The 22,162-nt window shown below is 44.3% G+C and overlaps 1 protein-coding gene across 5 annotated transcripts in view; it reads right to left on the bottom strand.

The window, feature by feature from the left end:
* The window catches only part of PRICKLE2 (prickle planar cell polarity protein 2), a 352,734-nt gene that overhangs the window by 52,042 nt on the left and 278,530 nt on the right, over positions 1 to 22,162 (bottom strand). For all 5 annotated transcript variants that reach the window (XM_069562275.1, XM_069562276.1, XM_069562273.1 and 2 more), the window contains 4 exons: positions 10,818 to 10,931; positions 7,606 to 7,743; positions 4,444 to 4,647; positions 746 to 932 (listed from right to left, as the gene is read on the bottom strand). In XM_069562275.1, the coding sequence (XP_069418376.1) occupies positions 746 to 932; positions 4,444 to 4,647; positions 7,606 to 7,743; positions 10,818 to 10,931 (643 nt within the window). The remainder of the gene's footprint in view (positions 1 to 745; positions 933 to 4,443; positions 4,648 to 7,605; positions 7,744 to 10,817; positions 10,932 to 22,162) is intronic.

Genomic DNA, 22,162 nt, shown 5'->3' with positions numbered 1-22,162 from the left:
GTTTATAGCTTCGGAGCTATTTGAGGTTCTCTCGCTTTGGTTTTTGGCTGGGTTGGCTTTTGCTGATTTCTTTCAGGACATGCATGCCAGTCACCACTTGGTTTCCTTGACTATCTTTTGCTACCAAGAGGACCGTTCTGTTTCCTCCTTCTGCTGATTCCTGAGGTTTTCCGAGGAGGCCGTGGAAGACATCTTTTTATATTTCCCCCTCCTCTGAGACCTCTCCTCCTCTGCTTGGTAGTTAAGACTGTCCATCATGTAGCCCCGCCTTGGGGGTGGGTCTAAGACTCAGGTAGACCAACAGGAACCCCCTTTTCATTTCTTTCCAGGGTGGAACAGATGACCTAATGGCTGGCTATAGCATTTCTGTTTGGAGGACCTGACTTGGATATTGGAAAAGTCACTATTTCATCCTTTTTAGAGAACAGTGCTAAAGCTGGTATGTATAAGTGTGGGGATCATTGTGACACTTTGTGAAGGCACCCTGTTTCCAAATGATGCCAACAGAAGGCAAGCTGAGACACAGAGGAAAACAAAAAAACAAAACAGATTCTCTTCAATCCCTTGATCCATCCTTACCTGAAACCAACATCCTCCCAGTACTATGAACCAAGACATTTCCTTTTTCACTTAAGGGAGTATCAGTTGGATTGCTATTGCTTGCAACCAAAGGGATTCTAACTATACCAGACAAAAGGAGATCCAGTCAGAGTAGGACCAAGACGAGCACCGAGTGTTGCCTCACCTATGTGCTGGGCACAGGTGTCGCAATATTCTGCATACAAGGACTCAAAGCAGTGGCAGCAGTAGGGCCTTCCCTCCTTCATGATGTAGCGCTGGCCACCCAGCACTGTCTCACACTCGAAGCAGCAGAAGTGTTTCATGTGCCAGTGCCGCCCCTCGGCTTCTGTGCATTCATCTGCAAAGATGATCTGCAGATGGAGAGGCCAAAAGGTCAGTGGATAAGAAACAGCCATGAGAACGCACTGTAAAGGAGGAAAGCTAGGGGGGCCCCAAACTAAAACGGTAAGCAAATTGGTCCCGCCCACAAATTATTAAACAGAAGTAGACACATATATATTTACTCTATACCTATATCAGTTTCCACATGTGGATTTTCCTAAAGCACATTTAAACAGTTTCTGACCTGGCCAGTGATTAATTTAACCACAGTGTATTCAGACAAAGAATGGTTTACTGAAAAGAATATAAAGCAGGACTAACAGCTGACAGCTCATGGACATTTTGGCCATTATCTGTTTAATTTGGATTATATATGGTATTTTTTGAAAATGAGAAATGTCATATAAACACCTGGGATCCTGGTTTCTCTTTTGAAAATACAGTATTTGGCAACGTGTGCTATACATTCCTGCATGGCGACAATAAAAGGGGTTGTTGCTTTCAGGTGAGTGATGAGTTCTGCAGTTTGCCATATTTTTCACCACTTGCTGTTACCTTAAAATGAGTCACCTTTATTTACGGTAACCGCCTAACCCTCAGAGGTATTTCTGTTTTGACCCATGAGACAGACTTGTTTTCGATTTCAAAGCACAGATTTAAGAACTTCCTACAGACTGCAGTAATCAAGGCAGAAATAATCTCAGACATTTATGGCCAAATGATGACTGACAAGGGTGACCAGGATATTCAATGGAGGAAAGAGCAGTCTTTTCAATAAACCTGCCTGGTACAACTGAATAACTGCACACAAAAGAATAAGCTGAACCCTGACCTCACACCATATATAAAAGCTAGCTGAGAAGGGATCAAAGACCTAAATGTAAAAGCAAAAAATTTATAAAATGTCTAGAAGAAAAGTAAAGATGCAAATTTTAAAAAACTCGGTTTCCAGTTAGGCAATGGTTTCTTAGCTATGACATTAAAAGCATAAGCAACAAACGAGACAATGGAAGCTGGATTTCACTGAAATCAAAACGTTCCTGCTTCAAAGGACATTATTAAGAAAGTGAAAATATAACTACAGGATGAGGGAAAATGCTTGCAAATCACATATCTAAGTGACTAGACTCCAAAATATGTAAACAAGTTTCACAAGGACACAATAAAGAAAATCACCAAACTGAAAAAATATGCAAAAGACTCAACGAGACATTACTCCCCAAAAGAAGATATGCAAATAGCCAACAAACACATGGAAAAAAAGATAAACATTATAAGCCATTAAGAAAAATCCGATCAGAACCACCATGCGATGTTGTTTCATACCCACTAAGGTGACTATATGGCTTCCCTGGTGGCTCAGGCAGTAAAGAATCTGCTGCAATGTGGGAAACTGGGTTCGATCCCTGGGTTGGGAAGATCCTCTGGAGGAGGGCATGGCAACCCACTCCAGTATTCTTGCCTGGAGAATTCCATGGACAGAGGAGCCTGGGAGGCTACAGTCCATGGAGTCCTAAGAAGTTGGACACGACTGAACGACTAGGCACAGCACGGCACAGGTGACTATAATTTAAAGGACAGATAGTAATAACTACTGAGGAGAATGTGAGAAATTGGAATTCTCATTTGTTGATAGCTGCGAATGTGAAATGGTGTAGCTGCTCTGGAAGACAGTTTAGATCCCCTCAAAAAGTTAAACATAGAACTACCATATGGCCCAGCAATTCCACTCCTGGATATAAACTCAAGAGGACAGAAAATACATGCCCGCAAAAAAAACCTGTGTGTGAATGTCCACAGCAGCTTTGTTTAAAACAGTTTAAAAGTGCAAACAACTTAAATGCCCACCAATTAATAAATGGCTAAACAAAATGTGATATATACAGTTGCTTATCATTCAGTCATAAAAAGGAAAGTACTGATACACGCTGTAACTCGGGTTAACCACAAAAACATCATGCTAAGTGAATGAAGCGATGCATGGAAGGCCATATGCTGCATTAATCCACTTACACAAAATGTCCAGAATATACAAATTCATGGAGAGATTAGATGAATGGTTGCCAGGGCTGGGGGTAGGGGAGAAAGGGGAGTGGCTGCTGATGCTTCTGGGGTTTCTTTTTAGATGATAAAAATGACCTGGAATTAGGCAGTAGTAATGGACTTTCCTGGTGGCTCAGACGGTAAAGCGTCTGTCTACAATGCGGGAGACCCAGGTTCGAACCCTGGGTTGGGAAGATCCCCTGGAGAAGGAAATGGCAATCCACTCCAGGACTATTGCCAGGAAAATCCCATGGACAGAGGAGCCTGGTAGGCTACAGCCCATGGGGTCGCAAAGAGTCAGACACGGCTGAGCGACTTCACTTCACTTCAATGGTTGTCCAACTTTGTGAATATACTAAAAACCACTGAATTGCACACCTTCAAAGGGTAAATCTTATGCTGTATGAATTAGACCTCAATAAGCAAAAATTTCAAAGTGCTTTAACATCCTACTTCATTTCCTATTAGATAAAGTATTAAGAGCACTCTCTTCCAGATGGGGCAACTAAGGCAGGCAGGGAAAGGCGCTGCCTATAATCACAAACTTGTACCAACTACCTGCTCAGAGTGTCTCTTAATGAACATCAGCAGTAGCATGAGAATCCGTATTAGTTAAGACTGATAGATGTCCTCCTAGAAGAGTGAGTCTCTGATGGGCAGTTTGTAAGGAAGAAATGCCACGTATCTGTGGTCTCTGGGTGACAAAGTGGAGTGTTGTTTACAGGGTCCCACATAACCTTACAGGGTCAAGAAAGAACCAAAAGTATATTTTGCACAGGAAGAACCCCCTGCCCAAGACCTTTTCCCCAAATTATTCCTGTAAAAGTGGTCAAGCTTAGAACATTTTCCTTTCTGCTCCCAACTTTTACACTAACCCAGGTTTTCTACCTTTCAGCTCCCAGACCACACCTGGGTGTACTTCAGCTGGGAGGAAAGATGAGGTCTGAACCTTGGGTCCAGTCTGCTCTCTGACCTGGGTGAGTGAGTGTATGGGGGCAGAAGAATCCTAATGGAGTAGCCATCGGCCCCGGAATCCTCATCAGGACTTTCACAGATTATGGGGGAATCACATCACACTACTCATTTTCTTCTCTTCTCACCCTAATCTGTCCCAACAAGTCTCAGGAAACCCAAGATTTTAAGATATTCAGAAATGACACATTATTACTAATGATGATTGCTCCCTTGGATTTGGCTGCAATTGAAAGTTCCACAACAATCCCTCCCCCTCCCCCTTTTTAAAAGAGTTCTGAAATGAGCTAGTGCCCCAGAAACTGTTTTCCTATGAGACTGTCAAATTCAGTAAAGCAGGTCACAGTCCCGGACATTCTAGCAGACAGGGATGGGGCTAGAACCACTCTCAAAAGAGTTAATAGGAGAGGCTGGAGAGGCCTATGGTTTTCCTCCATGCAGGAACCACACGGCAACGTGCTGGCCACGGTGAAACCCAGGGTGACAGTGGGGCTGTGGGCCCCAGGGAGTGGAGCCAGCTCTGACCTCGTCGCAGGCTGCGCAGCGTGGCTTCAGGCACTCTGCGTGGTGCCTGCCACAGTAGATCTTCCCATCCTGGTAAAAGTAGATCAAATCCACCAGGAGCTCGTTGCAGACGGTGCAAATAAAGCAGGGTGGGTGCCAGCTGACACCGTGGCCGGCGCGCGATGCAAACACAGCAATGTCCCCGCCACTGATCTGGCCTCCACACTGCGAGGTGAACAGAGGTGAACAGAAACAGGTCAGTACGAGGAACAGCAGCCCCCAGCTCTCAGCGCCACGCGGAAAAGATACACGACCGCCAGCGTCCTTAGCTCACTACTGAGCACTTACTTTCAAACGCGTGACCGTGCTACCTGCTTTACACACATGGCAGGGGGGTTTCTCTTGCCCTCACCCCCACCCCCACCATCCCTTCCTAGGGCCTACAAGTAAGACGAAGATCATTGTCACTGAGGAAATAAAGAATCACAGAGGTGGGAGAGAAAGGCAAAGTCTGTCAGTGCAGTGACACAGAAGAGCTCTGCTGACAGGAGGCAAACGGAGCGGAGGTCTCATTATCTCTGAGACATTGCAAACTCCCTGCCGGAGGCCCAGCCACGTCGAACGCCTGCAGCAAGAGGCTGTGTGGCATGGGGGAGCGAGAAGGAAGCCCGCAGGGACTCGGGGAGCTGGTGAGGCCTACACTTAGGGTGGTAGGGGAGTGGGTTCTTAAAACCATGCCCACCTGTTATCGTCTAGGTTTCTCTAGAAGCCTCTCAGGCATGCTTCTGGCCTGCTTCCTCTGACATCTCTGTACACAGTCCCAGATGAAAAGGTACTGCTCCTAAGGCCAGACTACGGCAAGGACTTCTTTTTTCTCCCTTTCCTATCTTCTCACTCATTTCCAAAGTTCCTTCCCCTGCCCAGAAAGGAGCAGGGTAAAATCCATGATAACCCATGCTTATACTTGGGCTCAAGATAAAATGAATAGAGTCTGAGGGTCTTGGAGGGAACAATAAAGTGTGAGGCAACAGGTCTGGGGGAGGCTTTCTGCTGATCATGGTACTGGCCTGAGAGTCCAGCCCCACCTAAGAGGCTGACTGGGGGCGACGTCTGAAGAGCAGAAAGGCCGCCCCTAGACCTTTCCCACACACTGCCATCAAAAGCGCTGAGATGCTTCAGAGAAAATGAAGTCCTGGTCTCATGGAGTAGTCTCTGGGAGCTCATTCATGCAAGTGACCAGACATAAGGAAGACATTACGTTATAGAAAGTGATACCCCTGCCTTGTGTGGCAACGTTAGTAGAGCGGAGGTATGCATATTGTTAGAAGATAAACCAGGGGGCACATTAAAGCTTTCCAGTTTATTTGCTCCAACACTGATCTGAATTGGGTAGCAAGCATCAAACTGAAGGTGGCTGGGACGGAAACCCAGGGAGAGAGTTTTACAAAGTCAGGGAAGCAGAAGCAAGGGAAGTATTTCAGTGACTATAGAGACTAAGTGGGCCCCTTATTTGGGAAAGCCCGGCTGGCTGCTTGCAATTGGTTGTTCTTCAGCGTCATTTTCTGATTCTGGTACCCTGACTGGTTCAGGTTTTGGTCTGCTGATACAGGCTACCGTGGTAATAGAGCCACCCCAGTCTAATGGTCTCCTTGTTTAATTACTGTAACAATACAGAATCCCATTTCACCCCCACCATGATTCTACGACCTAGGTATTCAATACCCACGTTTTGGAGGTGACAAAACTGTTAGGAAAAGTAATCGGGTCAAGGTTGCCGGGCAGAATCATGTGTCTAATGCACATCTTTCCGTCTCCATGCTGTCCTGTATCGCTCTCGACATCTACCTATGAAATGCCCAGCTTCCCTTTTGCTTCAGGGGAGCCCTCCTGGGCTGGTCCAGGAGAACCACCCAAGAGTGGTAGAGGCTCTGAATGGACCACACAGAACCTCACATCTTAAACTCTGACCACCTGCATCTCAGGGGTGGGTGTCAAGGATGAAGACCCCCATTGTCAATTCTGCTGCTCTGGCTCCTCTGTTAAGTAGCATCTCCATTTCATCCACTGAGCCTTCCAAAGATCGCTCTCTGAAATCCTTTCCCAAAAGGGCCCCCAAATAAATGGCATCCCCTCTGCTCAGGTAGTATGTTGCCTTTTCTTCACCAGTTCAGGTCATGTATCCTCTTGCAATCTGTGCCTGAATGGGTTCCTTAAGCATCTAACTGCTTAAGGAGTTAGATGGGGCCACTCTTAGACCAGCAGGGCTAAGAAAAGTGCTCAGTACATGACCATCCACCCCAGAAGGCTTTTGGAGGTCAAGAGGTCGGGGAGGGGGAACCCAGGCAGGCCTGATTCCCACCGTGTTTTCTTAGAAACCCTTCTCCACCATGCCCGGAGCACTCTACAGAGACTAGAAGAAAACACAAATCCAAACTCTCAACTCAGTGAGGTCCTAGAAAGAATGTGGGAGGTCCTAGAAAGAATGAGGGAGGTCCATGCACTTTGCTAAAGAATCCTCAGACCCAAGGAGATGACCATCTACCACCTCTTTAAAGGGCACTGGTCCTAGGATGATCCTGGGAAAGAGGGTGGCCGTGGTCCAGGCAAACTCCACTTTCTAAAGCACTCATTTTAAAATATAATTCCATCATGTCCTTTCTCTGCTCAAATCCCTCCAGTGGCCCTCTCTCTCCTTCCAGTGGTTGACACAGCCCTCCATGAAACTGGACTTGACCGGCGCATACTCCTCCTTTGCCCCTCCTGCCCTGCCACACGGGCCAACCTGCTATTCCTGGACCATAAGGGAAACGCTCCTGCCACAGCATCTTTGAACGTGCCGTTCCCTCTCACCCCCCTTCCCCTGCCGTCACGTGACTCACCCCCTCAGTTCCTGACTGTCTCTGTGGAGCCTTCCCAGCCACCTCCCTGAAAACTACAGCCACCTCACACTCCCAGCATTAACTCTCTTCCCCACTGCAGTTTTTTTCTCTTATTTATGGACATTATTATGTGACTTCTCTCCTAGGACAGAACTCCTTCCAAGGGCAAAACCAAGCTTTCAAACCTTTTGCTGTATCTCCCAGGCCTACCAAATAGGTTCTCAAGACAGTAATTGCTGAAGGAATGATTCAGGGAAAGGATGCCTGAGTGACCCCCCGGGCACGCCCCAGACCATGCGCTCACCTGTTCACAGATGGCTCCCGTCATGGTGACCGGGAAGGGCCTCACATTGCCGCGGCCCAGGTTTTCACGTTTCCTCTGGTTGCTGAAGAGCTTCAGCTCCCTCTTCTCCTCCTCGTCCAGGGAGTTGCAGTAGCGAACCTGGACAGACACAGAGGAAGGTTGCGGGCGGGGGTGGTGGTGGTCATCTTTTGCTCCTGAGGATTCCTGAAGCCCTGGCCTCAGACTTTTTTCCTATTAAACACATGTGCATTAGGTTTCACTGTCCTGGTGGGCACTTGAATACCACCAGGCTTGGGGCTATTTAGGTGAGTGTCTATCAGAGATTGTTGACCATAAAAACAGCTTCCTAGAGGCTCAAAACTCTGGCGCACAAGTCTCAGGCAGGCCAGTGGTTGGTACCCGTTTCTCATGCTCCACTGCCCCTCTCTGCTCACACTGAGAGCCACGTCATTGGGAGAGCTTTGCTGCTAGTCAGCATCTGGGACTTCCTTCTTCTACAAAGTGATGTAGGTCTTCAAACTGCTCATCATACTCTCACTCTCAGATGGTAAAGCATCTGCCTGCAATGCAGGAGACCTGGGTTCGATCCCTGGGTTGGGAAGATCCCCTGGAGAAGGCAATGGCACCCCACTCTAGTACTCCTGCCTGGAAAATCCCATGGACGGAGGAACCTTGTAGGCTACAGTCCATGGGGTCGCGAAGAGTCTGAGAGGACTGAGCAACTTCACTTTCACTCTCACCTCCATGGGCCCAAGGAAAGGATCCCTGACACCAAAGGATGGCTCCAGGCCAATGAGCCAGAATTGTGGTCAACACGCTCATGGCGTCTGTTTCCCAAAATGAGATGGGAACCAAGGCGTTCCCATCTGACTGAGAATTTGGTTCAGAGCTCTGTGTTCTCTCAGGAAGTACTTGTGTGTTTCTCTGTGTGTAGGAGGGAGACGGCTGCTCACCAGGCTTTGGTTAACAACTCGCATAAGAGATTTTCCTCTCATTCAAAACAGAAACTCACAAAAATTAAGGGAGGGACATTAAAGATATTCAAATCTGCTATTTCCCATTCTCTCTTTTATTTATGCACACCTTGGGAATTTTGCTGTAATCCTGAACTACTGTTTACTTAATACTGTTTTAAAAACTAACTCATTTCTTTTTTTACTTGAATACATTTACTTGAAAAGAAAGTATGACTATAAATAGAAAAGCAATATCACTTGTGAAAAAATAGGGCAGTCATAAAACTAAATACAGAGTAAAAACAAAACCATACTGCTGGCTTCTAGCTGGTTACTTTTGCTTGTAGGAGATTCTAAAATGGAGGTTCTCAATGCTGTTACTTAAAAATGGAGATTAGTAGGAGTTGGAGAGGTGTGAGACACCTGCCCACCCAAACTAAAATTTCCCCCACGATCACTCAGCCACAAAGAATGAAATACAGTTAAAAAATGGAGAGAGTCTCTCATTATGTGGTTCAGTATTATTTACTGCCATGTCCTTCTACCTCCCAAAGCCATGGATTTAGACATCCTCGGACACATGGATCTAATCCCACCCTCTGCCTTACTTCAGAATAATCTGGACATCAGGAACGTTAACTGAATTGCCTGGATGATTTGTCCTACAGACGGTCAAAGGGCAACCTTTGAACTAGGACTAGTTTGAAGACCACTGCAGCTGTATACATCAAAACTGTCTAAAGTATATGAAAAAGGGCATGATCAAATATTTACTTTAGAATCACCCTTTGTCTTTTAAAAGGCCATGTCAAATGGACAAATCTGTCCATTGGGTCACATGTAAGCAATTTTCACCAGTAGGAAGAAAAAATTTGAAGGGTCTATTTTCATGAAATCACAGTCAACCGTAAACAGAAATAACAATGAAAAAACAGAGAGGAGCAGGTAGGAGCAGACCACTTTCCTCTCTCAAGTGGAAAAAAAAAAGTGAAAAAAAGAGTCTTCATGTGGAGAATGTACTGCCATAATCTGAATAACCCAGAGAATATGATTACACCACTGACAATTTATGGACATGCTTTGAAACATAGGCACACCCCTCCTGCTTGTAAAAACTGGCATTTTCACTTTCAAATTAGTTACCTGGGCATCCGGTTACAATGCCTGCTTTCCTCTTTCAAGGAGAAAGCATTACTTAAATCTGTTTCATGAAGTCTGAAATAAACAACAGGAAGGGGAATTCTGACTCCCTTTTTAGGGAGTCGCTTCAGTTTTTAAGCTTTTGCTCTGCTTATTCAAATTAATTTTTGAGGCTCTTGGTTTATTCCTTTTATTCAAATGTGGGAAGACAAAGACTAAAAAACCACACACTTATTTCCTCAGGGACTGAGCTTGTGGGTGGGGGCAGCTGGTAAAAAGTCGGGTCCAGCTCTCTAAAGGAGTTTTAAATTTCTCCTTTTACCTTGAAATTATGGCTTTCTTTAAAACATAATTAGAGTTAAGTAGACAATTGGATTCCATAGGATCACTACTTTTAAAAACCAGATACTTGAACATTAATTTCTAATTTGCAAACCTAAACCTCCCAAGCATGATGACCTTTTAAAAACACATACACACATTTCCTTTTAGGATCAATTTGACTTCAAAGATGATAAATGCCTGCTTAGAGCACCCTTGTCTGGGTTCAGAAGAAAAGACAATCTGCAAGTCATACTTTCAGGAGTATAAAGGATAACCTTGGCAAGCTGGATTGGAAATAACAAAAACACAGATGTTCACAGCTGCAAATCTGGACACGTAACTTCTACAGCAGTGTAACATGGAAAACCTACACACTCATTTACTAAGAAAAGATGCTGAAAATCTAAGACAGTCACAAAGTTTGTGCAGGGCTTGAACTGCCCAGGGAACCTCATTCATCTAACATGCTCAGGCAACTGGCATCGCATACTCTTCCACTAAGTAAACCTGGACCTAACTTCTACAGGTTAGTGCTCTCTTCCCCCAGTTGTTAGTACAGTGCCAGGCACAGAGGCAAATCAACCCCACAATAAGATTCTGCTTTTCAGTAACCCTCTCCAGAAGGCGTCTGACAGTTTCTTTTACCTCTAATCAAGGAAACTAAAACCTAAAATAAATTGCCTGAGTGTTTCCTTGGGGATCTCACGGACTGCAGCATTCTGATGACGAAAAAGTTAACAATTCGCTGAAAATTCTAAGAAAAGGCTTCTGAAGGCCCCTCTAGGCCCTTACCTCATTGTCATGCGGTGGCAGCTGGTGTAATAGTTGCTTGATTCGAAGTTTCTCTCCAGGACTGTTGACATAGGGGACTTTCTCTTCTGGGAGACAGCTGTAGTACTGGTGAACCTGAGGGGTGGGAAAGCACATGGGTAACTCACCCATTCCTCAAACCACCTGCCCATCCCCACATCCTGGGGAGACGGTTCCCACAGCAAGACTCCATCTGCTTCCCACTGTCTCCACCCTTCGTGAAACTCCACAGCTTAGGAGTTTCTCGTTGCAAGCAGACATTTATCCTTGAAGAAAGAGTCCCGCGAATCTCCCATGTCTTGGGGCTTTTCCTCTTTCTGTAAGGGAGAAACAAAGCCGGCAAACTTTCCTAGAAAAAGAGATTTAGGCAAACACGCTGCTGACCCCAGGGGCCAGGGCTTTCCCAGCAGGCTCCCCTGAGAGCTGACTTTACCATTTTCTCTGTGTGTCTCCGGCATGTAACCTGCCCTCCCAGCCAAAAGGATGTGTCAGTGCCTGTCTTGGCGCTGGAGTCTTTGGCACTTGGAGGACTCTTGGGTCCCTCAGCCTCCACCTACACTAAAAGCCCTCTAGGTTTTCAGCTTTTCCTGAGGACAGGCCAGAAGATCAGGTCTGTTAAAAAGTCACTGAACTTGGGATACAGAACGGGGAATTAAAGATCATTATCAACATGTTTTGTTTTGTTTTTTTGTTACATGTTAGAATGCTTCTGTTTACAGCTGTTAGGACATATTCTTTCAGTCTCTGAGGCTCATTCAACCCTAACAATGACTTGGGAAAGCACTAAACATCTAATTTTGCCTGAGAAAAGAAAACAGACATTCTACCATCTAGTTGCATGCAAGCTAGGAGAAAAAATTGGCCAAAACAGAAGGTATGCTTTTTACAGGAGAGATTAAAAAAAAAAATCCCACAAGCTCAGATGATATCATGGAAAATACTTTTCAACTATTTCTAAGCATTATGACCAGCTCTTGTGAAACAAGGCATTCATTCAACAAAACGGAGAAGACAGAAGGCACAGGGCCCTAAATTCACTGTATTCGTTACGCTCCTCAACCACGGTCACATTCCCTGGAGTTTAGGGAGACTTGGATATGACTATATGTTTTGGGAATGCTGGGGTGAAGAGTTGCGAAAGCGCTCTCTACTTTGATCTCCAGAAATGAAATCATAAGTGTTAGAAGAGAGAGGAAGGAGGCTTTATGATGACAAAGTCTTAAACAAAATGTGAAAGTCATTCTTATTTTTGTAACAAATGATCGTAACCATTCACCATCATGTGCATATCATCCTCTTAATCAAATCCCAAAGGCAAACATAAACAGAGTTCTTGTCCTAGACTAGCTGACTTTTGGAACCCAGGGCCTTGCAACCCCTCCCTATAGACACTGGTAGGGAGCCAGGGCCTGGAATTCAGGTTTTGAAGGCAGCCCACATTTACCAGCACTCTCTCTGAGAAGACATATGAGCCCAGATCATGAGACAGTTTGGGATTAGAAGCTGGCAATGAGCCCATCACAGACTGGCACAGCACTGTGTGCACAGAAGAACTGCAGTCCACATGCTCACCTGCAGGGGCGACAGATAAGGAAGCAGCTGCAGTATACTGGGGAATGGGTTTTGCCTCCCAGGTCAAAAAATGACGGGTGGAAAGGCCTTGTGGCATCATCATTTTGTCATTCTCAGAACTCCCATGATAGTTAACAGAACATTAGGGGTAAATGCTAATATAACATGAATCACTGCATGGATAAGCAACAAAGTCCTACTGGATAGCACAAGAAAATACATCCTGTGATAAACTGTCATCAAAAAGAATATGCAAAGAATGTATACAAATGTACAACTGAAGGCAGACCAGTTTTACACAATACCGTACATCAACTATACTTCAATAAAAATTTTTCTAACGCATATACTGTGGATGCATAATCATGAAGAGTCTAATGTGAGCTCCACTGACCTTCCTGGCAATCATCCCTTATCACTCACACAGCCCTGTCTCCACTGCCCAGAGCCGTCATCTTCTGAACTGGTGCCTTGAACAAGCCCTGTCCACTGCTGTCCAAGGCTGACCCAGGCTGGAGTCTTCCCTGTATCTTCTGCAGCCATGGGCAAGTAGATCTGAACCCCGCAGCCCCGGCTCTGTCCTGACCCATCCCCGTGTTTCTGAGAAGGTTAAAACCTCTCAGAATCCTTATCACATGATTGTGGCAATTAAATGGGAGTGGAGGCAAAGTATTTAGCCAGCAATAACAATAAATAATAAGAATACACAGCAGTAAGTGTATTGTCCAGCCTGGTATGCTTCAAATGGGACCATCCAGATTTTCATGGCTTCCCTTCCATTTTCAGAGGTAGGCAACACCGCTAGCTTGCAGAGTGAGGCGATACCCGTGAAGTTCCCACTGTAATGGGTCTAAGAAAGAAGGCTGTGAGGAATAAAATGCTATTGAAGCTAGTTTGGTTTCAGGGGGAAGAAAGGTAACTTATTAAAAAGATGTAGTGTTTTCTCAAAACCCCATGAGGAAATGGAAACTTCCAATGGAAAGTGACTGGAAAGGGATTTCCCATCTCTCTAAGGCTGGTGTTCTCGCTCTATTCTTTCCTCTCAGCAGATCCCCACACAACTGGGAGTTGACACAACCTCAGCTCAGGAGTCCACCCTAGACTGACAAGCCTTGCTCAACTCCAGTTCCTTATGGAAGGCTCTTGGGTGAGGACCACACCGGCAGGCTGGATTGGAGAAGTTTCAGGCTATTTTAAGTGCTGCGTGCATGCCGAGTCGCCTCAGCCGTGTCCAGCTCTTTGTGACTCCATGGACTGTAGCCCACCAGGCTCCTCTGTCCATGGAATTCTCCAGGAAAGAATACTGGAGTGGGTTCCCATGCCTGCCTCCAGGGGATCTTCCTGACCCAGGGACTGAGCCTGCATCTCATGTTTTCTCCATTTGCAGGTGGGTTCTTTACCTACTGGAGTGCCACCTACTGGAGGATAAAAGAGTCCCAACACATGATTGGGCTAAGGGGGAGGAAGCGATGGAGAGCTCTAGATTTAGGTGGTAAATAAATACTTTAGTCCTCCGAGGTCCACCCTAAAGACTGAATTCTTAAGTCTGCAGAGGCAGTGACTCTTTTGGAACATCCTTCCTGGCTGGACATCTTGTGTTGCGTTTTATAATTTAAGTCTACTGATCACCACCACTGAAAATGTATCTTTTCTACCAGTATTCCAGTAATTCCTTGGATACAAAGTGTTCTAAAATAATTTCTCTCAAGGCTAGCAATAATTTGGTGGATGACTTCAAATAATAGTTGAGGGAAGACTTAAAAGCTTCAACTCTTTGCCACCCCCTCTACCCCACGGACTGTAGCCCACCAGGCTCCTCTGACAAAAATAAAAGAGCTTATCTAGTAAGATGCTCCATTATTAAACCAAAGCAGCTAATACTAACTCACAACCTACCAAATCACTCCCATATTACATGGTAGGTAATCTGGCTTGCTCTGAGGGAGGAGAGTGAGTCGGTGCTTTACCACTTTCAAGGCTCTTCAAAGCCTGTTCAAGTCCAGGAGGAAAAATAATCACTTTGTGCTGCCTTCTGTGTCTCTTCCTGGTGTTTAGGAGCTGGACTCTGCAAGCTCGTCACTGAGTAAAGGGAAATAGCAGACAGATGGGAAGGAGGGAGGAATGGCTTCCTTTCCCCATCTGTCTCTGGCTGAACATGGAAATGCTGCATGCATGGAAATGCTCTGGCATCTTCCATAATAAAACTACTGTATAGCTCAAAACAAACACCAATCATACCAATGGGAAGGGGAAAATATTTAATATACTTTCTGGCACTACAAAAATTAAATTTGGCACCACCACTGAAAACCCTGCAGATTGCTCATTTTAGCCCAAACATGTTTCTTTTGTTAATTTTTGTAAATAATCAAATCCAATAGAATTTTGTCAATGATGATCACTACCAAACCATTATCTGACAGGTTGATGATGTGATTTTTCCTCCTGTGTATACTCAGTGTATTTCTCCAAAAGCAGCTCTGTGGCATGTGCTTGGGACTTCACTCCGGTTACAGATTCTCAGGTAGAGGTGCCCTATGACTGTGAGCTGGGTGTAACTATACGAGGTACATTTCCTCCAAACAAAAGCACGCTGAACACAATACACGAAATAGCTGAAGGCCTTTATTTAAACATGTTACTCTCAACAGTGAGGTTTGGCAATAACTTCAGTCTGTGTCAAGACGGATTGTCAGAGCTTTAGTCGGTGTGTGCAAATAAAGTCGATGAAGCAAGACCTCGCCCAATTGGGAAGACTGGGTTTTTCAGAAGGAACTGCACATTTGATAGCATTTCTGCTGGTGCAGAGATGGAAGCCAAAAAGTCAGTGACTATTCATTGGAGAGAAAAGTGCTTTACACAGGAACAGTGGTTCTCAAATTGTAGCTTCCACCACGACCACATGGAAGGCTTGTTAAAATACATCTCTCTAATCCAGAGGACCTGGGGGTTGGGGGTGACCATGTGCATTTCTAACCACCTCTCTGGGGATGCCCCTGCTATTGGTTCAGGGAGCCTATTTTAAGAATTTTAGAGTTACTTATGTGTTTTCCTTCAACAGCCAACCCATGAGATTACCAGATATCCCAGCAGACCCAGAGGAGGCAAATGAAGTTATATGCTCTCCCTTAATTTCGTGGGTGTCTCCCTCTCTATAGTACTTAAAAAGGAGTTCACCAGCTCTGGCAAGAATGAGAAATTCTGAACGCAAGGTGCTCAGAGTTTGAGGTGGTACATTTTCCATACCAAAAGCATCCCTTTTTCTTTGAGTGAGATCCCAACAAGAAGTCAGAATCTGGGGGTTGATTTGAAAATCAATTGTCCTTCACTGTCTCAATAAAGGAAAGGATCAAACAATGTATTTTTTTTTAACTGAGTGGCTCTTATGCCCCAAAGGGTTTTTATATTTTCTATTTCCACATCCATTTTATATTCTTCCTTGATTAGAATACCATTATTTTACTTATAGCATCAATATACTCAACTCAGAAAAACAATTCTATACCTCTGGAGGAATAACATGCGGCCATGTGAACAAATTCTGGCCCATGACATGTGAAGATGTGACTTCTGGGAGAGCTCTTCTAAAGGAGGTAAAGTAGTTGACAAAGGCCCCTTTTGCCCATTTCCCCTTCTTCTGATTTTCTGGCTGGAATGTACAAATGATGGCTGGGGTCTCAGCAGCCACCTTGCACCATGAGGCAACTTTAAGAGTGAAAGTTTCTCAGTACACCACAGAGCCATCATACACCATCACTGGGTTGCCTATTACTGAACTTCTCCAACCAATGACAGAAATAAACTAGATCTTTATTTAGATTTCAGTTACTTGGAAGTGAGTGTAATTCCCAAATGATACAGCAACAATTCTCAAGTGTTTGCATACACATACTACAGAATCATTTGAGGTTCTTAGTGAACATTATTCCCATTTTTATCCTTCCGGATCTCACAAAGAACCCAGAATTCTGCATTCTTTTTTTTAAGTTAATTTATTTTTTATTGAAGGATAATTGCTTTACAGAATTTTGCTGTTTTCTGTCAAACCTCAATATAAATCAGCCATAGGTATACATATATCCCCTCCCTTTTGAAACTTAATAAAAATCTCATACTCAACATGGAGAAACATTGCTTTAAGGGGAAAGCAAATGTGACTTTAAAGGTAAAAATTCACAGAGTGTAATCACCAATGTGTGTTGACACATTTGGAAGGTTTTATAAAAGCCCATCTTAACCCAGAGACTGGAAGACTGGGCCTTTATTTCACATTCTCTCTCTCTCACAGTTTGAGAAGCTTGGAACCCTGGTTAATCTGCCTCAATCCAGGAAGGCAATATCAACCATATGCCTGAGATCTCAGAGGCAGGTGCCACAGAGAAGGGAGAGAGGCAGTATGAACACGGTGGTTTTTATGAAAAGTGCACACGAGTTCCCAAATGGGGACCTGGAGAATAATCAGATAGTACTACAGCTATGAGCATGGGGCGATGGGCTGCTTCTGAGGGCCCGTTTGTTCATTCGGTATCTCCCTTGCCAGAATTTCATTACCCAAGCAATAGGAGAGAAGTGTTGTTAAGTGGCGTCAAAGAGGTAAAATCGTACCAAGTTCGGCTCCTTGCCTTTTCTCCTGGAGATGCACATTATAATTTTAATTGGTTTACTCAGGAAGCAATTCAGGAAATAACAGTCTAAAACCTAATGCCTAAACAATGTATGCATCAGGCTTAAGCTCCCATAGGATTAGGATCAAAAAAAATCAAGGGAAAAAAAAGCTCATTTGAGGTGTTTGCAAAGAAAAAGATTTCAAAGGCCCCCGCTTTTGTTTTGTTCACACCTGATGCCTGATTCAATAGCAAATCATATCCGATTTATGTTCAAAACATACCCCAAATCCAGTCGCTGTCCCCCACCCCTTCACAACCAGCCCTACCTCGACTGAGTGCTCACAAGAATCACTGCCACGGCTGCTTGTGCACCTGGCTTTCACCTTTGTGCCCTTGTAGGTGATTACTCGGTAAGAACAACCTCATCTGAATATACACCAGGTCCCATTGCTGTTCTTCTCAAAACCCTTCGTGACTTCCTACCCGCTCTGATTCAAAGCTACAGTCCTCACTACAGGCTCACGATCTTGCCTCCTGAAGAGGTGGCTGATCCCTTCCCTTGATATATCCTTCCTGTACAGTCCTGCTCACGATGGCCTCCGTACTACCCTTCTCACCTCACGGCCTCTGCACTAGCCATTCTCTGCTAGGAACATTCTTCCTCCAGATATTTACAAGATGCTTGTCCTCGCTTCTTCCTGTCTTTGCTCAAAAGTCACCTTATAAGTGAGGTCTTCCCTGACCCAGTGAACCAGGACCCCTACCTCTTACTCTTTAGACCAGTGCTTCTCACCTGGGCCTTACACTGACCCTCCAGGGATATCTGGCAATGTCTGAATGTTGTCACAACTGGTGTGTGCGAGTGTGCATGTGTATATTTGTGTGTGTGTGTGCTATTTACATATAGTGAGTCAAGGCCAGGGAAGCCATTGAACCTCCTACAGTGCATAGTGTGGTTTCCAAAGTAAAGAATGATCTGGATCAAAATGTCACTAGTGTTGAAAATGATAAACCTTTACCCTGCTTCCCCCCAGAGAAATTTACCAGCTGCTGATACATAATCTGTTCACTAGCTCTCTCTTCCCTCTAGAATGTGAATGCCTGGGGGTTTTGTTCACTCTCAGAAGAAGGTGTTGCACACAGTAGGTGCTCAACAAATGTTTGGAGAATCTATGCATGCTGTGTTCAGATCTCATCTCTTTGCCTTTCTGGTTTATCTGTGGATGGGGCATACAGCAACAGGATACACAGGTGAGGCTTCAGGATGAATCAGAGCACTTACTTTTTCACCAAACGTAACTGATGGCAACATGCTAAGAGAAGGCTCACTAAAATGACTTGTCGACGTACTACTTCTTTAAGAGGAGGGGACAAAAGCAACACCCCTTTTATTTGAAGCCAGAGAATTTCTTTTAAGTTGAGTCAACTCTGTTCAAAGAAACTGAAGACAATAATCACATTACAATCGAGGCAGGTACTGTGATTCAGAATCAGGTGAGCTGCTCTGAGGCTATGCCTGTCTGCTCTCACATGCTCGCTCTCTATCCAACCCTTTCAGTTAACAAAAATTTTATTTAGAATATTAAACTTCAGTGTTTAGTTAGAAAATACTTTCCATTTAGTTTGGAGTGTTATCTGACAGTTATTTATTTTATCCTGTCTTAAAGAAGAGGTGTCAGAAATGGAAGAACTTGGAGTTTTAATACTCTCCCTTGAAGCTGCAATTACATCAAGACCCCCTTTTCCCCAACACACAGGCTCTCTGCAGTGTGTCCACACATTTGCATACATGCCCTAGGCAAAATTTCCAAACAGCTGCTTAGTTTTTTTGGATAACAGTTTTAATACTGCCTTGAGACACGCTCTACACATCCGTATGGATAAAACAGCAGTGGAGGTGTTTCCTAGAGTGGCTGGGTGTCTGGACTCTGGAGTCACGCTCTTCGAGTCTGAAAAATGTTTTGAACACTTTTCATCGGTGCATAATTAGGCAACTGAAAAAAATCTCTTATAGACTCAATGTCTCTCTCTGTGAAATGGGAACAATCATATTTACTCTGAAACTGCTGTGAGGCTCAAATGATGAACAGGCACACAACACTTTAGTGAGTTTGCTACAGTATGCTCTGCAGATACATTGTTTTACAGATTGAAGGCTTGTGGCAATCCTGTGACAAGCAAGTCCAGCGGTGCCATTTTTGCAATAGGCTTCTCTCACTCTGTGTCAATATGCTGGTAATTCTCCCAATATTTCAAACTTTTTCACTGTAATTATACTAGTTATAACAATCTGTAAGCAGTGATTTTTTTTTCCCCAAGAAAGCAAATTGAAGATTTACTAAGTGATAGTATGCTCTTGGGGGAGATGTGATGTGACTGTAATTGTTTGGGGACACCATGAAATGTGCCCATTTGTCAAACTTAATAAAACTGCATGTGTTCTCACTGTTCTACTAAACAATGATTCCCCCTTCTCTCTCTTTCTGCTTGTGGTCCCTATTTCCTGAAACACAACAATAATAATACCAACATTAGCCCAGTTAATAATCCAACAATGGCCTCTAAGTGTTCAAGTGAAAGAAAGAGTTGCGCATCGCTCACCTTAAATCAAAAGCCAGAAATAACTAAGCTTTGTGCAAAAGGTATGTCGAAAGCTGAGACAGCCTGACAGCTAAGCCTCTTGCTTTAAATAGTTAGGGAAATTGTGAATGTGAAGAAGTTCTTGAAGGAAATTAAAAGTGCTGCTCCAGTGAACACACAAGTGATAAGAAAGCAAAACAGAGTTATTGCTGATATGTTGGAAGTGTCAGTGGTCTGGACAGAAAATCAAACCGGCCACAAGATTCCCTTAAGCCGAAACCTAATCTAGATTGAGGCCCTAACTCTCTTCTAGTCTATGAAGGCTGAGAGGTGAGAAAGCTGCAAAAGAAAAATTTGAAGCTTTGGTTCATGAGGTTTCAGGAAAGAAGCCTTTTCCATTAATAAAAGTACAAGGTGCTACAGCAAGTTATACAGAAGATCTGCCTAGGATAATGCATGAATATGACTGCACTAAACACCAGATTTTCAGTGTAGACACAACAGCCATATACTGGAAGAAGATGCCATCAAGGACTTTCATAGCTGGAGAGGAGAAGTCAATACCTGGACTCAAAGCTTCAAAGGACAGGCTGACTCTCTTGTAAAGGGTTAAAGCAGCTGGTGACCTGCACTGAAGCCAGTGTTCATTCACCATTCTAAAACCCCAGGGCCCTTAAGAATTACACTGAGTCTACTCTGTGCTCTGTAAAGGGGACAAGAAAGCCTAGACGACAGCACATCTGTTTACAACACGACTTACTGAATATTTTAAGCCCCCGTTGGGACCTACTGCTCAGGAAAAAAAAGATTCCTTATGAAGTATTACTGATCACTGGCAGTGCAGCTGGTCACCCCAGAGCTCTGATGGAGCTGTTCATCTTGTTTTCATGCCTGCTAGCACAGCATGCGTTCTGCAGCCCATAGATGAAGGAGTCATTTTGACTTTCAGCTCTTACTATTTAAGGAAAATAATTCTTAAGGGTATAGCTGCCAACAAAAGTGATTCCTCTGATGGATCTGGGCAAAGTCCACTGAAAACTTCTGGAAAGGATTCTTTATATGCCAGTAAGAACATCCATGATTCATGAGGACACAAAATATCAACATTCACAGGAGTTTGGAAGAAGAATCAACCTAGACAGCCTATTAAAAAGCAGAGACATTACTTTGCCAACAAAGGTCCGTCTAGTCAAGGCTGTGGTTTTTCCAGTAGTCATGTATGGATGTGAGAGTTGGACTATAAGGAAAGCTGAGCGCCAAAGAATTGATGCTTTTGAACTGTGGTGTTGGAGAAGACTCTTGAGAGTCCCTTGGACTGCAAGGAGATCCAACCAGTCCATCCTAAAGGAAATCAGTCGTGAATACTCATTGGAAGGACTGATGCTGAAGCTAAAGCTCCAACACTTTGGCCACCTGATGGAAAGAACTGACACATTGAAAAAGACGCTGATGCTGAGAAAGACTGAAGGCACAAGGAGGAGGAGATGACAGAGGAGGAGATGGTTGGATGGCATCACCGAATGAATGGACATGAGTTTGAGCAAGCTTTGGGAGTTGGTGATGGACAGGGAATCCTGGTGTGCTGCAGTTCATGGGGTCACAGTCAGACATGACTGCGTGACTGAACTGAACTGAATTCCAACCCTCATGGATGACTTCGAGGGGTTCAAGACTTCAGAGGGGAAATAACTGCAGATGTGGTAGGTAGAGCAAGAGAACTAGACCCGGAAGTGGAGTCTGAAGATGCGACTGAGTCGCTGCAATCTCAGAATAAAACTTTACCAGATAAACCCTTGCTTCTTATAGATGAGCAAAGAAAGTAGCTTTTTGAGCTACAACCTACCCCTCTGAAAATGCTACAGACTTTTTAAAGGACAACAAAGGATTTAGAATATTACATCAACTTAGTTGATGAAACCCTGGTGGGTTTTGAGAAGAATGACTCCAGTTTGGAAAGGAGTTCTACTGTGGGGAAAATGCTATCAAATAGCATTGTCTGTTATAGAGAAATCATTTGTGAAAGGAAGAGTCAACCCGTGCTTCATAGCTGTTTCATTTTAAGAAATTGCCCCAGCCACCTCAACATGAACAGCCACCAACCCAATCAGTCAGCAGCCATAAAATCAAGGCAAGACCCTCCACCAGCAAAAAGATGACAGCTTGCTGAAAGCTCAGATGATGGTTAGCATTTTTAAGCACTAAAGTGTTTTGTAAGTAAGGTATGAACATTTTTAGACATAATGCTGTTGTACAATTAATAGTATAAATACAATTTTTACATGTGCCGAGAAACCACAAAGTTAGTGACTTTATTCCAACACTTGCTTTCCTGCGGTGGTTTGGAACTGAAACCGCAAATCTCTGAGGTAGGCCAGTCATGCAAGTAGCCAAAAGCCAGGCACACAATGAAGGCTCTATACGTCTTAGTTTTGAGGCAACCTAGTCCATAAGTCATAAATGTCTGTATTATGGACGAAACTGTGCTTTCCCCCTCTCTGTTCACAGGCTGAAACCATAAGCCCCCACGTAACTGTGTCTGGAGAAAGAGCCTTTCAGGAGGTAGAGACA

This window comes from Ovis canadensis, chromosome 19 (assembly GCF_042477335.2).
Source record: "Ovis canadensis isolate MfBH-ARS-UI-01 breed Bighorn chromosome 19, ARS-UI_OviCan_v2, whole genome shotgun sequence".
Taxonomy (NCBI): domain Eukaryota; kingdom Metazoa; phylum Chordata; class Mammalia; order Artiodactyla; family Bovidae; genus Ovis; species Ovis canadensis.
The sequence above is the reverse complement of the archived record's forward strand: the minus strand, read 5'-3'. Positions and strand labels throughout refer to the sequence as shown.